This window comes from Rhamphochromis longiceps, linkage group LG23 (assembly GCF_057381845.1).
Source record: "Rhamphochromis longiceps isolate RC_006_pf linkage group LG23, R_longiceps_female_GT1.1, whole genome shotgun sequence".
NCBI lineage: Eukaryota > Metazoa > Chordata > Actinopteri > Cichliformes > Cichlidae > Rhamphochromis > Rhamphochromis longiceps.
In genome coordinates, this window is record NC_140578.1 from 22,706,946 (window position 1) to 22,720,218 (window position 13,273).

The window sequence follows — 13,273 nt, forward strand, 5'->3', positions numbered from 1 at the left end:
TGCTCAGTTCCATGAAGCTCTCTACACACTGTTCTTGAAATAATCTGAAGACCACATGAAGTTTGGAGGTCTGCAGTAATTGACTCTGCAGAAAGATACATCTGAACGCTACAATCCTCAGCATCTGCTGACCTTGCTCTGTGATTCCACTTTCCGGTTGAGCTGCTGTCGTTCCCAGTCGCTTCCACTTTGTTATAATTCCAACAGTTGATTGTAGAATATTTAGTAGCGGAAAAATGTCACGACTGTACTTGTTTCACAGGTGGCATCCTATCATGGTACCATGCTGGAATTCACTGAGCTCAAGAGAGCAACCCATTCTTTCACAAATGTTTGTACCCTCCACCGCATGTCCAGCATGGACCTTGCCCTCCAGCAGGCCCCGGGGACCAGTCTGCAGGTCTGGATACTTGATTTTACACACCTGTTGCCATGAAAGTGATTGGAACACCTGAATGAATATTTGTGGCAATATAGTGTCTATATAAGTAGCTTTGCATGAGACAAAATCCTTCTTTAACATGTGTTAGGCCTACACTCAGTCAATCCTTTGTCTGAAGCAGGCTCTTTAAGTTCCTTTCCCTTTAATTTCTTTTGCTTGCGATTGGCTGCCCCTTGTAAACTAAAGGTTTGAACAGCAGGTGGGTGGAGCTGCCTGTAGATGACCTTATGATGTAATGTTTTGATTGACGAGATCTTAAATGAACAAAGACCTCCTAAATCTAAAAAAAAAAATGAAAAATCAGCATGCAGGATATGATCATACATCCACTGGCATCATTCTCTCATTTTTACTTTAAAAAGAAATGGACCTACTTTAATAGCTCCCTTCTGTTATTTCTCTTGTGCAGACCGGTCTAATCAATAATTCCGAACAATGAATTTGAAATGATTGCAAAGGTGACTGAGAGAGCACCAAATGATTTTCCGAGTGTCAGGTCATATTTTCCTCTTCAGGGCTAAACACTTGTGTAGTAAAGAAGAAAAAAAAACTTTTTTTTCTGCTTTAAAAGTGCAGTTATTGGTTTTCAAACTTGGGAGAAATTGTTTTCTTTGACCTTTATTGATCAGACTGTCCTAAAGCGGCACAAATAAAGCAGCATAAATTCTCACAAACTGAGAGCCATTCCCCTGACATGCATAAGGGATCACACTGCTAAGACCTTATGCCATGTTTGACTGTGACCTCGGTTAAGAAAGTTCAGGGGTTTGTGCCGTTGTTTTGAAGCTTCGAACCAAAACAAATACATGAGAGGTGAATAACTCAAAGTTTTCCACGATTCGCAAGAATCACATTACTTTTCCAGCACTCATGTCATCACATGCTTGTAAATCCTCTGTCAGTTTCAGCTGACCACACATTACTGTGGGCTTTAGATTTGTGTTTCATCGTTGAGAGATGTCTTGCTTGCCATCCTCTAATAACATTTTTTAAAAAGTCTAAGAAATCCAGGATGGAAGTGGATGTTTGCCCCTCGTGCTGCTAAAACCAACTGCTGCAAACTTTTGCCCCGTGCACACTGCAGAAGGAAACTCGAGATGTTTTTCTTGCAGTTTGTGTAGCAGATGTCCTTGGCGATGTGGGTGTAGCTAACTGTGAGCTAAAGCAGCTCCAAAACCATCCTTTGAGAAGAGCTGTGACCCCGTGCCCGAGCACCAAACCTGCCCTCTTTAACCTGTCATGTCATGTCATGTTCATGCTGGTCTACTGACCCTTGCTGCTGCCTCACCACCCACTCAGTCCACCATCACAGCTCCACAAGCAAGAGCCTTTTCTGCTGTTTAAAGATTTATGCAGTATTCTCGTAGTTCTTAATCTCAATTTTCTAACATAGATGAAAAAGAAAAGAAGTCAGACTTTTTGGACACATATACATTTTAACTTGTATGGCACCCTTCATACATGCACCTTGATGATCGGAGGAAAAAGATGGAATAATAAGTAACACAATACAGTCTGTGAAATAGAATAATGCATAAAATAAGTATGAATATAAATAAAAGTGGTAGCACTTTATAATAATGTCACACTATTAAATAGCGCTTTTGAGGGCCCCGAAAAGCGCTATACAAATGCAGTCCATCATTATTTTTATTATTATTATTATTACTATTAAGCATTACTAAGGTATTAGCAAGTCATTAGTTCAGCATTTATATACCATTACTCCTCCTTAGTATGCCATTTATAAATACAAATATGTTCATCTATCTGTTACACCATGTTCCGCTATCGCTGCTACTACATCACTATTAGTAATAATCATACACATAGTCATAATAATCTGTGTTTGTTAATGACATAGTAAGGAGGAGTAATGCTATATGAATGATGAATTAACCCCTTGCTCATACCTTAATCGCTAATGCTTATAGTTCCTAATAAATTTAATAATGTTTATTAGTGTGACATAATTATAAAAGTAAATAAAATGATGAAAAATGCATAAAATAAATAACAGCATATATATAATATTTAAAAACAAATTAATAACAAAAGTCAACAATACAAAAATAAAAATGAAAGTACAGACAAACAGGGAGTTAGCATTTGCCTGAACATGAAGCTAATGCTATAGTGTCTCAAACCTGCATTCATTGTAATGGCCAGCAGGGGGTGACTTCTCCTGTTACAAAACAATTGGCAGAATGCATAGATGTCTAAAACTACCTTACTTCCTAGTGATCTACATCCACAGTTGTCCACATTCTTTCTGTATTTACTGTCTCAGTTAGTAGTTTCAAGTATTACTGAATACAACATGATTTTTATTTTTCAAAAAAGCACCATTTAGAGTAAAGAACTGTAAAAACTGAATGCTGCACATAGGGATGTCATACCTACTATAGATTTCAATACCAAAATTATAAAAACGCGACTGTACTTACTTTTGTTTTAGTACTGTAGGTACCACAGCTAGCATATGTAGCGAGGCTAGTTCTCCCAGAACCGATGGGAACAATAAAGCTACACGTGGAAAATGGACTGCAGCTGCCGCGCTATCCCTAATCGTTGATAAGAAACATGCAGCAAGTAGCAACTTTTTTACTTGCTTACTTTTTTTTGTCTTTTTGAGCTGGCATCACCACTGTGAAAACAACTGTGCTCCTAGTCTAAAGGCGCAATTCCCAAAGTGTGGGACAGCACATTGGCCTTAACGCTATGCATATGACTGGGTAGCTTTAACAATTTATAACCAAAAACCTGTTGTTGTTTTTTAAGGAAACCCATCAATTGCTCCTGTATTTTGATTAGAGGCAAGATTCAGAGTGAAGATTGGGTCACAGCACTCTTGACTTTGGGCTAGCATTATATCCAATCATATAACATAAATTAATATAATGTAACGTCACATTACAGCTCATAGTAAAGTTATTAGCCTACTGGGTAAAAGTCCTATTTTTTCATCTTGTGTCCTGTCAACAAAATCAGCAAAAATAAAACTATATGTTAACACTGTAACAAACGATGTGGCTAAGGAGGTCACAATTTAAAACATCTTTATTATAAAGTTGTTTTAAAGCACTGAGAAGGCTATTTGGCTACAGTTTTACAGTTCAAGCCTCTTGTTGCTTTCAGTGGCCGGTTTCATGACACCGACGTCTTAAAAGCATAAATGTTTAACTACAAAATGAGCGTTACCAGACCAGTGGGTGATGCAATTGTATCTGCCTCTAACTCCGACAGGTTATGTTGTTCACAACTACAAAAAAGCACTTCTTACTTCAGCTGTTCTCTCAGACATAACTGTTTGCATTTAGTCGTGACAGAGCCCTGAAATACCCTCCCAAACCGAGCGGGATTTACAGAAAAATGATCCGCTACATTATCAGATGCAATTTCGAATAACTGATAACAGCCTCGCTGCTTACTGTTCAGTCTCTTTACAGTATCTGAGAGCGGTAAGGGAAGGAGAGAGGAGAACTTTGGAAATATGAAACCTGCAACAGGAGGACAGAAACATGATAAGAGAGCAAACGCAGAGAGAAGGAAAGGATTGTAAGGAAGAGATGGCGTGCGAAATGAGAACAAGCACGGCTCAATATTTCAGTGAGAAAGTGCTTTCGTCTTTTACTTCATGCATGGGTCAGAAATGTGTCAAAATCACTGTGCATACACTCGCATGTCTCTACTTGTACCTTCTCCCCATTAATCTCCACTTTCAGAATCTGCTAAAGACTGTGTACAGCACTGTGCATAAATACAATGAAATCTCCATCCTCCTTGTTTTTTATTAGCCGCCATCAATATCACTCATTCCTTCCAGTTACAAAGCTGGAAACGTCATCAGCGTAACTGAGAACATCACTTCTAGTAAAGCGATGAGTCATTGCAGTCTGTTTTACTGCTGAGGGTGTGATCATTTTACTATGAAAAAGTCTTGCCAGTGGCTCGCTCTCTCTTTTCTTTTTACTGTTTGTCTCATTGCTGCACCTGTTCAACGTGCAGTCTCATTTCTCTGCTTCATTCACCGTCCTGTCTGTTTTTGTTTCCTCTTTTCTTTCCTGTGGCTTCTGCCCATTGTTTTTCCTTTCTTCACTCTTGCTGCTGATAAATGTGCCCGTTCTTTGTTTAAGTGCACCAAACCACCTATGTTTACCTTTTGCCTGACAAGGAGCTGGCGTGGCCAGATGAATAATGGTTCTGTCTGGAAGGAGCAAAACAGTGTGACGCTACTGTAGCTCTGCCAGGCCTCGTGAGGAGCAGTTGATGGTTTGGTCAACAAAGCATGTGACTTTGACATGAGAGCCTCCTGTTTACAGACTGTTTTCTGTCTTTTTAACTGTGGCCGTGAGATTTAGCTAACCTTAATCCATTTAATCAACTCAGTTTATGCAATTTCTAGTTGCTACCTGTGCAAGAAAAACTGCATGATCCTCCATCCATCCAACTTCTTCCCTTAGTCCAATTCAGGGTCACCGGGGTTCAGCCATAGAGTAAGAGGCACAGTACACTGAAAGAAGTGCACTGGCATTTAAAGGTTCTATTCCATGTTTTGAGTTTCCGTTTGAATAAGCTGAGCTGTTTCTCTGTGTTGTAAATGTAAAGTAGTTTATGTAATGCACCCCTCTGCCTGGCCTGTGTTTCTGCAAAAAACACCATTGTATATTCAACCCATTGTCCTGCCTGGCATATATCAGCTCCCAGACTGTACACACCGAGATACAAACGCACACACCTGAACCGTCAAGTGGACACGGCCTCGTGTCACCTGATGGTTTAACGGGGAAAAGAGCTGCAGCTCAATACTTACAACTCCCACCTATGGTTGTGGGAGAGAGACAGAACAATAGAAAGGACAGAAACAAAGGAATTGATGGCTAAGAGGCAGAGAAAAAGAAATTAAGAATTGAGAAAGAGAGAGAGAGATGCAGAGCAGATGGATTCGGACACTTTTGAAACCAGCCCAGAGAAGAGAGCATTTACAGTAGAGCGCGTCGGTGTGAATGTTAATGCTCGGGGACGTCGTTCTCGTTCTCACAAATAAAAGATTGTGTCTCTCTTTCTTTCGATTTTGTTCCTTTGCCTGGTTTTACCTTGCTTGCTCACTCTGAATGAATGCTATTTCTCTCTTGTGTGTGTGTGTGTGTGTGTGTGTGTGTGTGTGTGTGTGTGTGTGTGTGTGTGTGTGTGTGTGTGTGTGTGTGTGTGTGCGGCTGACTGATATTGGTTTTTGAGAGTTGTTTTCGCCTCACTTTTCACCTCTTCCCTCTGATCTTTTATCACCACACAAACTCTCTCTCTCTCACACACACACACACACACACACACACACACACACACACACACTTGCAACTAGGTTTCAATAACAGATTATTACAGAAGCCTCGCTAACCTTTCATCTCTACACACAGAAAAAAGTATATCCTCTCACTCACACGGACACACACAAACACACACATGCGCGTTTATCGATCAGACCAATTTTAGAGCCTCACATAGACTTCCTTTGAGTTTGTAGCCACTCTTAAATCATTTCATCTAATAACTAATCTGTGTGTGTGTGTGTGTATGTGTGTGTGTGTGTGTGTGTGTGTGTGTGTGTGTGTGTGTGTGTGTGTGTGTGTGTGTGTGGTCAGCAAATCTCATTTATCACCATAGTTCAGGTCCCCTCACTGCCATTCGGCCCCATGCATCCTGTACCCACAGCAATATGGTGGATCACAGAGGAGAGGAAGTGCGCTCATCTTTGCAGAGCCAACGATCCATAAAGCAATATGGGAGTTTATGAGCTCTCAATGTTGTTCAATATGAGGCCAAGTTCAACTATGCAATAGCCCTTTGTCTTTTTTTTTCTTTTTTTTTGTCTTTTTCTCTTTTTTTTGTTCTCTTTTCCTGAATTTCTTGCTATTGAGTGTGAAAATGTGAACTTTGGCTTTAAAAAATATGCAAGCAGGAGGAGAAACGCAAGTGGGTGATACTAAAGGACAGCAGTCATGCCATTAAAAGTTTAACTTACATTATTTTGAGCTTCATATAGATTTAGGTTGGAATTGTTTCTAGATTAAGTAACACATAGATGATCATAAAATACTGATTATAATTTATATAAGTAGAGGTAAAATAAGTTATCTAAAGACTGATCAACAGCACCAACTGCAAAAATATAACTTTTTCAAACACAAAAATGAAGTACAGTGGAACCCCGACTTATGAAATTAATTCGTTCCCGAGGGTCTTTCGTAAGTCGAAAATTTTCGTAAGTCGAAGCACCCATCGCGCCTTTTGAGTGAACGATAGGCTATAGGCTAATTGCTAATGGCAACAACAATACGTCGTTCAAGTAGATCAGCGAAGCGCAAGTACGAAAGCCACGGGATTGTCACATGATTCGGAAGGCATTGTGGGCATTGTAGGCATTCTGGGCTCAGCCAATCAGAGTCAGCGGATTTCGTAACACGGGCATTTTGTCGTAACACGGGCAGAAATATTGCCGTTCAGTGCCTTTGTAACTTGAATTTTTCGTTTAACGGGGTATTCATAAGTCGGGGTTCCACTGCATCAACTGCATCAACTCACCACAGTTTTTTTCCTGTCTAATTGGTACAGTTTTAATTAAATCCAAATTTCCAAAAGACACATCATGCAAAGTGCATAACAAGATAAGTGAAGCCAAAGTGAACGGACATACAAAGTACCGGAAGGATGCAAAACACACGAAAAGTCATTTAAACACACTGAAGCACAAAGAGAAGCATTCAGACAATTATGTGTCACGAATGGTGGCGTGCTGAGGCTTCAATAAAACCAAACTTTAACAGATCAACGGTTCAAATTAATCAAAGTCCAAAAATGCAAAGAACATTTTTTAAAAAGAAGCAAAACCATGAGGAGCTGGGAGTAAGTAGGAAGCCAAAAGAAATAACCCAGAGAGGAACATGAGGGAGTATACACAGACACCCTGACAAAGACAGAGGGGAGGACGAGTGTTCATGCACTGAGGGCTGACTGTGAATGAGAAACAGGCGGAAACAATCTGGACAGTCACAAAGGAGGAAGTAAAACTAATAGAAGGCATGATGGAAAACAAACCTTCAAAGTAAAGCAGAAAATATCAAAAAAAGAGATGTGAAGACAGAGACAGGGGGGCTAACAGAAAGCAGATCTTAAAATTAGGTAAATACAAAAAAAAGTCCACCTTTACTGCTTCCAGTGGAATTAAACGGGTAATCAAATGCACTTGATTATCTGAATCAGCAAGTATGAGCACCTCTATAAAAACAAAACTTCTGGCTTGCTGTTCTGAAGCATTCAGGTGTGTGTTCGCACAACGCTGAGGGAAAAAAGACTTTATCAGTATTCTTAGAGGGTTGGATTTTCCAAATTTTAAGACCTGGTAAGGACCAGACTTTAGACTTTCTTTTACGGAGCAGTCAGCTACAAAGTTGAAACCGCCTGATTATTGTTGTTTAGGTCCCAATCACGCCAATGGAGCATGGATGTAGGGTGTTTTCTGGGATACCGACTTTCGATCCATTGGTTCCTTCGGGTTGTTTAAATTTAGCATTTGGGCTTGTTCTGCTTCATCCCATCGATGCTTGGACAGATTGAGTGTCACAACAATAGTTCCCTCAAGTCCCTTTATATTACAATGATCCTAAAGTAAAAGAAAGAAAATCCAAACGTCAGACAACCCTAATGGCCAAGTTCTTGGCGACAGTGGGAAGGAAAAACTCAATTTTAACAGAAAGAAACCTCTGGCAGAACCAGGCTTAGGGAGGGGCAGCCATCTGCTGCAACCAACTGGGGGTGGTGAGGTTGGGGGGGTGGACAAAAGAAACTCTGTGGAAGACAGCCAGAGATTTAAGGCCTTGGACTTTTTCTCAACTTCCTCAAGCTATTCCGTTGTTGGCAGGGCATGCTGTCCTGCTGAGGGAGCCCACTGCCATCGGGGAGTGCTATTTACCTAAGGTTAAGTGTATTTTAGCCTTTTCCAAGGTCCCAAAACAGGAAATTTTAAGGACATCATGTTTCATTGTTTGATGAAAAATATCATCGTTAATTGGATATATAATGTATAATAAGTTAATAATAAACCATATATTTACTTTCAATACGTATATGATCTGGTGTGAGTGAATTAAGGCATGGGAAACATTTCCTTTACCATGATGTTCACCACTCTAGTTTGCCTTTGTCTATGGGAAATTTTAATGTTTGCTCTACATAAGACACAATAGGCTCATTCAATCTCTATTTCCTTCACTTCTGCTAACCTAAACAGTTGGTGCTGTATCTGAAAAAAAAAAAGTGATTATTCTGTTTTAAAGTAAGACCTATTCGAAGTTGAACTGCTGACAAACTTTAATGAGCAGTTTAATTACATTGAGCCAAACTCCATCCTGGTGCCACGCCGCACGCACAAACCGACACACAAACCTCTGGTCGCGCCTGCGGTAACATGGCAATCGTGCCAGCTGAATGGAGCAGATGGTCGCAGGACTGAGGCTGGGGAGCTTGAGTGACTGGTGGAAATGCTGGCAGGGACGGAAAGAGGGCTTGATGGGCGCAAATATGAGGAACTAATTACAGTGGTAGCCACTGCATTAGTCGATTGTGTTGCATTTATCATGAGCACTGCAGACGGCCAGTTACATTACTTATTTTAGCAAAAGAGTTGAATATGGGGGACCAAAACTGTCAAGATTTTAATAAATGAGTCATAAAAACATAATATTCAAACACAAAATAGCATTAAAAATGAATGTAGGTAATAATTCATTTATAAAATCATTGTAGTCTATTTGTCTTGTCTCTCGTGTATTTTCTGATGTTTTAATTTCCTCGTGTAGTTGCATTTTTGCATTGTCTGTCCTCACTGTGTGTTGCAAAAAGTTTAAAAAGTTGCACTTTTTCTGTATTTGATGTCTATTTCTATTACTTTTGCTATATTTGTAGAATCTTTTAATTAACTTTATTTACTTTTTTGTATTATTTTCCTTTTTTCTCTTTATTTCACTCTTCTTTTGATGAATAAATGCGTGGCTGGTTTTGTGGTGTTATGGTGTTGCTCTTGACTCTTAGAAAGTTCCCTTGCTTTTCATGCCTTTCTACAGTATAGAGTTTGCAGTAAGGTAGGGAACAAAAATGGTTGTTTTTGTGCACGCAGCTAAAACTGGGAGAAAAGCCTACCCTTATCTAATTGCCCGGGGTTCCCACACACCAACAGAGTCGTGTCTACTCCCCATAATATCTTCAAAGTCTTGTACTCTCGTCAGCCAAGTAAAGTCTCCAAGTGAAACCCTCGGTAAAGGTCAACCAATGCAATTTGAATATCTTTGATTAAACGGTGTGCCTGTGCCAGACCTAGACTGTAGGTCAGTGCCTCAGAGAAATGATATCCACCCCTCTAACCCCACTTGTCCCTCCCCAAGTCTTCACTCTCGCGTCTCCCTCATTGTCGAGGGTCACGTCTGCTGCACTCCCCTTTCAGCAATTTATGTAATCCCTCAATCCTTGATTCCCTCCCACTGTTCCCTCTGTCCTTCAGCCCTCCCTCGTTCACGTTCTTTCACTGTGTCGAGCTCTCGTATTCACACGGTTTTAGTCCTCAGATCTCCGCTCCTGGATGTTTCTTTGTCTTGATTTCATTCTAACGCATTCGGAGCACACGCCAGTGAAGCGATTCATCAGCAGACAAGTGCTTTAGTTACAAATTCCACCATGTTCAGCCGTGGCTGTAGTTATAGAATAGAGTGAGATCAGATATATGGGATTTTCCATCAGTTTTACAAGAGGGGCAAAAAAGAAAAAGCTGTTTAAGTTATCTAGGTTAACTGGTTGTGCTGACCTTTAAGTGTTGTGTATGTATGTAATCAAGTTAGCTAGCCTGCTGGCCTTTAAGCATAATGACTACTGTGGTCATGAATGGCTGAAAATCATTAATTACACTGTTTGCGTTTCTCCCTTTTTGAATCTGTCAGCATAGTTAACATGCTCTGTAAGACAAATTGTCTCAAACGTGACCCTTTTTTTTCTTCTTCTTCTGTTTATGTGTGTAGTTTGTCCTGGTACAGAGAACAAATTGAGCACACTCTCAGACCTGGACCAGCAGTACCGCACCCTGAAGAAGCTCTACGAGAACTGCGAAGTCGTCATGGGGAATCTGGAGATTACCAGCATTGATCGAAACCGCAACCTCTCCTTCCTCAAGGTACGGGGGTGAAACCGTCTCTGGTCCGTTTGCTTTAATGGATTGATGGCGAGCAAGAGAGAAAGACTGGGCGTTTTAGCATTCTGTATTGGGCAACAGATGGGATTCAGGACCACGGAGAGAGACAGGCAGAAAGACGGTGAATGTTTTACAATGAGAGCGCTCAGGCTCTGTCTCTGCTCACTCATTCTGTTTTCTCCATCGTAAACACTCACTACTTTATGGTCAGTGCAAAATCAAGATTTTTAGATAAAGGCATAATCCTCTTAAACCTTCACTGACTCATCATTGTGCTAAACTATGCATAAATCATGGACTACAAATGTGGATAGTAAAAGTGATAGTGGCTAAATATAGACAGAGATGAGGCTGGAATGTATTTTTGGAGACACAAAGAAAGAGCTGGAATGTTTCGGCATCTCAGTCGGACACAGAGATCCCAGTCAGGAGGCTTAACCCAGTTTTGATTATGTTCAAGATGTAAGGTTAACACGGCGCACACAGACAGAAAAGGTTTTCTGAACTCATTAGAGTTCATTTGTTGAGTAAAATGATTCTATATTGCATATTTACGAGATCCAAATATATACTATAGTCAAGATTTAGAAAACACAGTCAGTTCATTTCAACATCAAGTACAATAGACGTGCTTGTTTTTGGTGTTAAATATAGATGCAATTAGCCATAAACTCCACGTTGCAAATATTGATAAATCGATTTGCGTGTCTGATTTAAATATTCTCTTTCTGTATTTAAGGCGCTCCCACAAATGTATATAGAACATGGTCAGTTGCAAAAATCTGACCCATTAGGTGATGCCAGCTCACATCACCCAATGGGTCAGTAGATGCTTTTCAACACATCCAGCTGGCAAAATGGCACATAAGGACCATTATATGAGCTAATTATAGTTGGTGCGCACATGCAAGCCACTGTGGAGCCCATCTCCACCCCTCTCCCTCCTTTTCGTGCTGTTTCTGAGTCAGTCAGTATACGAGCGGTCACTGATGTTTGCTACATTCTGCACTGGTCTCTCTCAGTGTTTCTCAGTGCTCTCCATGCCAGCAGAGCAACCAAATTTAAACTACTGCAGATAAAAAACAACCCCCCCCCCCTTTTTTTGGATTGCAGAGGTGCTGAATGAAATGTATTTTAAAAGATAACCAATTTAACAAACTCTTAAAAAGTTGGATAATGCCTTTCAGAGACAACGCTTTTGCATTCAAGGCAGCTGACTCACTGAATCTCTTATCTGGTGGGAGTTACAATAATTTAACAAGCAAAGGGTTGAGAATTTTATTCACTTCAAGAGAACCCATAGATATTGATTGAAGCCCTTTGCCAAGACAATACAACACATCACAGTACAATGGAACTCATGATAAGAGGCAGTGGTAAGAATTACAATGGAAGAAACGTCTGTGAAAGACTGCAGGCAAATGAGAGGCACTCTGAATGCAAAGTGCCATCGCCATTCCAGCTGAACACAGTCATCTCCTGGGTCTGCAGCTGCTTTTGGAGTGTGTGTGTTTCTCTGTGTGTGTGTGTGTGTCATCCGGCCTGTGTTTTAAAATTCACTTTTTTCTCTACTGCATGCACACATACTGTATGTGCCACCAGGCCCAGTCCCTCCTCCCTGCTGTTTAATGAAGTGAGGTGCAGTCTAATTACTGGGCCAGAGCTATCAAATGAATACCATAAACAGTCCCATTAGGCCCAGCATCATTAGAGAAACAATTAGGCATCTGGGGGATTGTTAACTGAAAGTGAAGCGGGAGGGGGGGACAGTTGTAAAGCAGTAATCCTATTGGCTACAAGAAATCAGTGAGACCCCACCTGGATTTTTAAAAGCTCACTCATGGACCCTTCTAAAGCTTGGTAGAGTTTACCTGTAAAAAGTTGCATAGACAAAATCAATAAAAATCAGTTCTGACTTGTTGATCACCAAACAAAACCAGATGGAAATTGTTTTCTATTCTTAACCATAAGCAGTGAAGTCACGCTGCTTCCTGTTCCTCTTGCTTGTCAGTCTGCAACTTAAAATACTTCCCCTAAACTTGGAGCATATGCATAATGGTTCATGAAAAGTTCAGCATCGGCACATCATCTGCACATACACACATCTGAGCGCAGCACACAGGCTCAAACACGTTGAGCCGCAGGCAGCGTGGAAACGACAGGGAAAATCAGCAGCTTGGGAGGAACATAAAGTATATATGGACGAATGGATGGCCACGGCACAGAGGGATGGAGAGGTAAAAAAAAGAAGAAAAGAAGGAGAGAGAGGAAAGAGAAGAGCAAGAGGGATGTCACTTTTATGGCAGGCAAAAACAGCTGCTGTGTGAAAATTACAGTGTGCAGCTATTGTGTGTGTTTGTGTGTTTATGAATGGGGGGGGGGAGTTTGATACAGGGCAGAAGTGAGGAAGAGAGGGCAGCGACAGACATGTAGGCATGGTGATTTTAGCCTGGTGAGGTGCTGACAGTTAGATGGATGATATGGCTCTGCAGCCTTCTGTGGTGCAGCTTTGCTCTAAAGCACATTTCCTTGACTTTTACTTAGTCTCTGCCTCTGTTCAGTGCACTCAGATATCGCAGATTGGGGCCAATTTTTACTTA

At 40.7% G+C, this 13,273-nt stretch overlaps 1 protein-coding gene across 3 annotated transcripts in view; it reads left to right on the forward strand.

The window, feature by feature from the left end:
• Positions 1–13,273, forward strand: part of LOC146641949 (receptor tyrosine-protein kinase erbB-4-like) — a 381,415-nt gene that overhangs the window by 180,293 nt on the left and 187,849 nt on the right. For all 3 annotated transcript variants that reach the window (XM_085399432.1, XM_085399434.1, XM_085399433.1), the window contains exon 2: positions 10,504–10,655. In XM_085399432.1, coding sequence (XP_085255558.1) covers positions 10,504–10,655 — 152 coding nt within the window. The remainder of the gene's footprint in view (positions 1–10,503; positions 10,656–13,273) is intronic.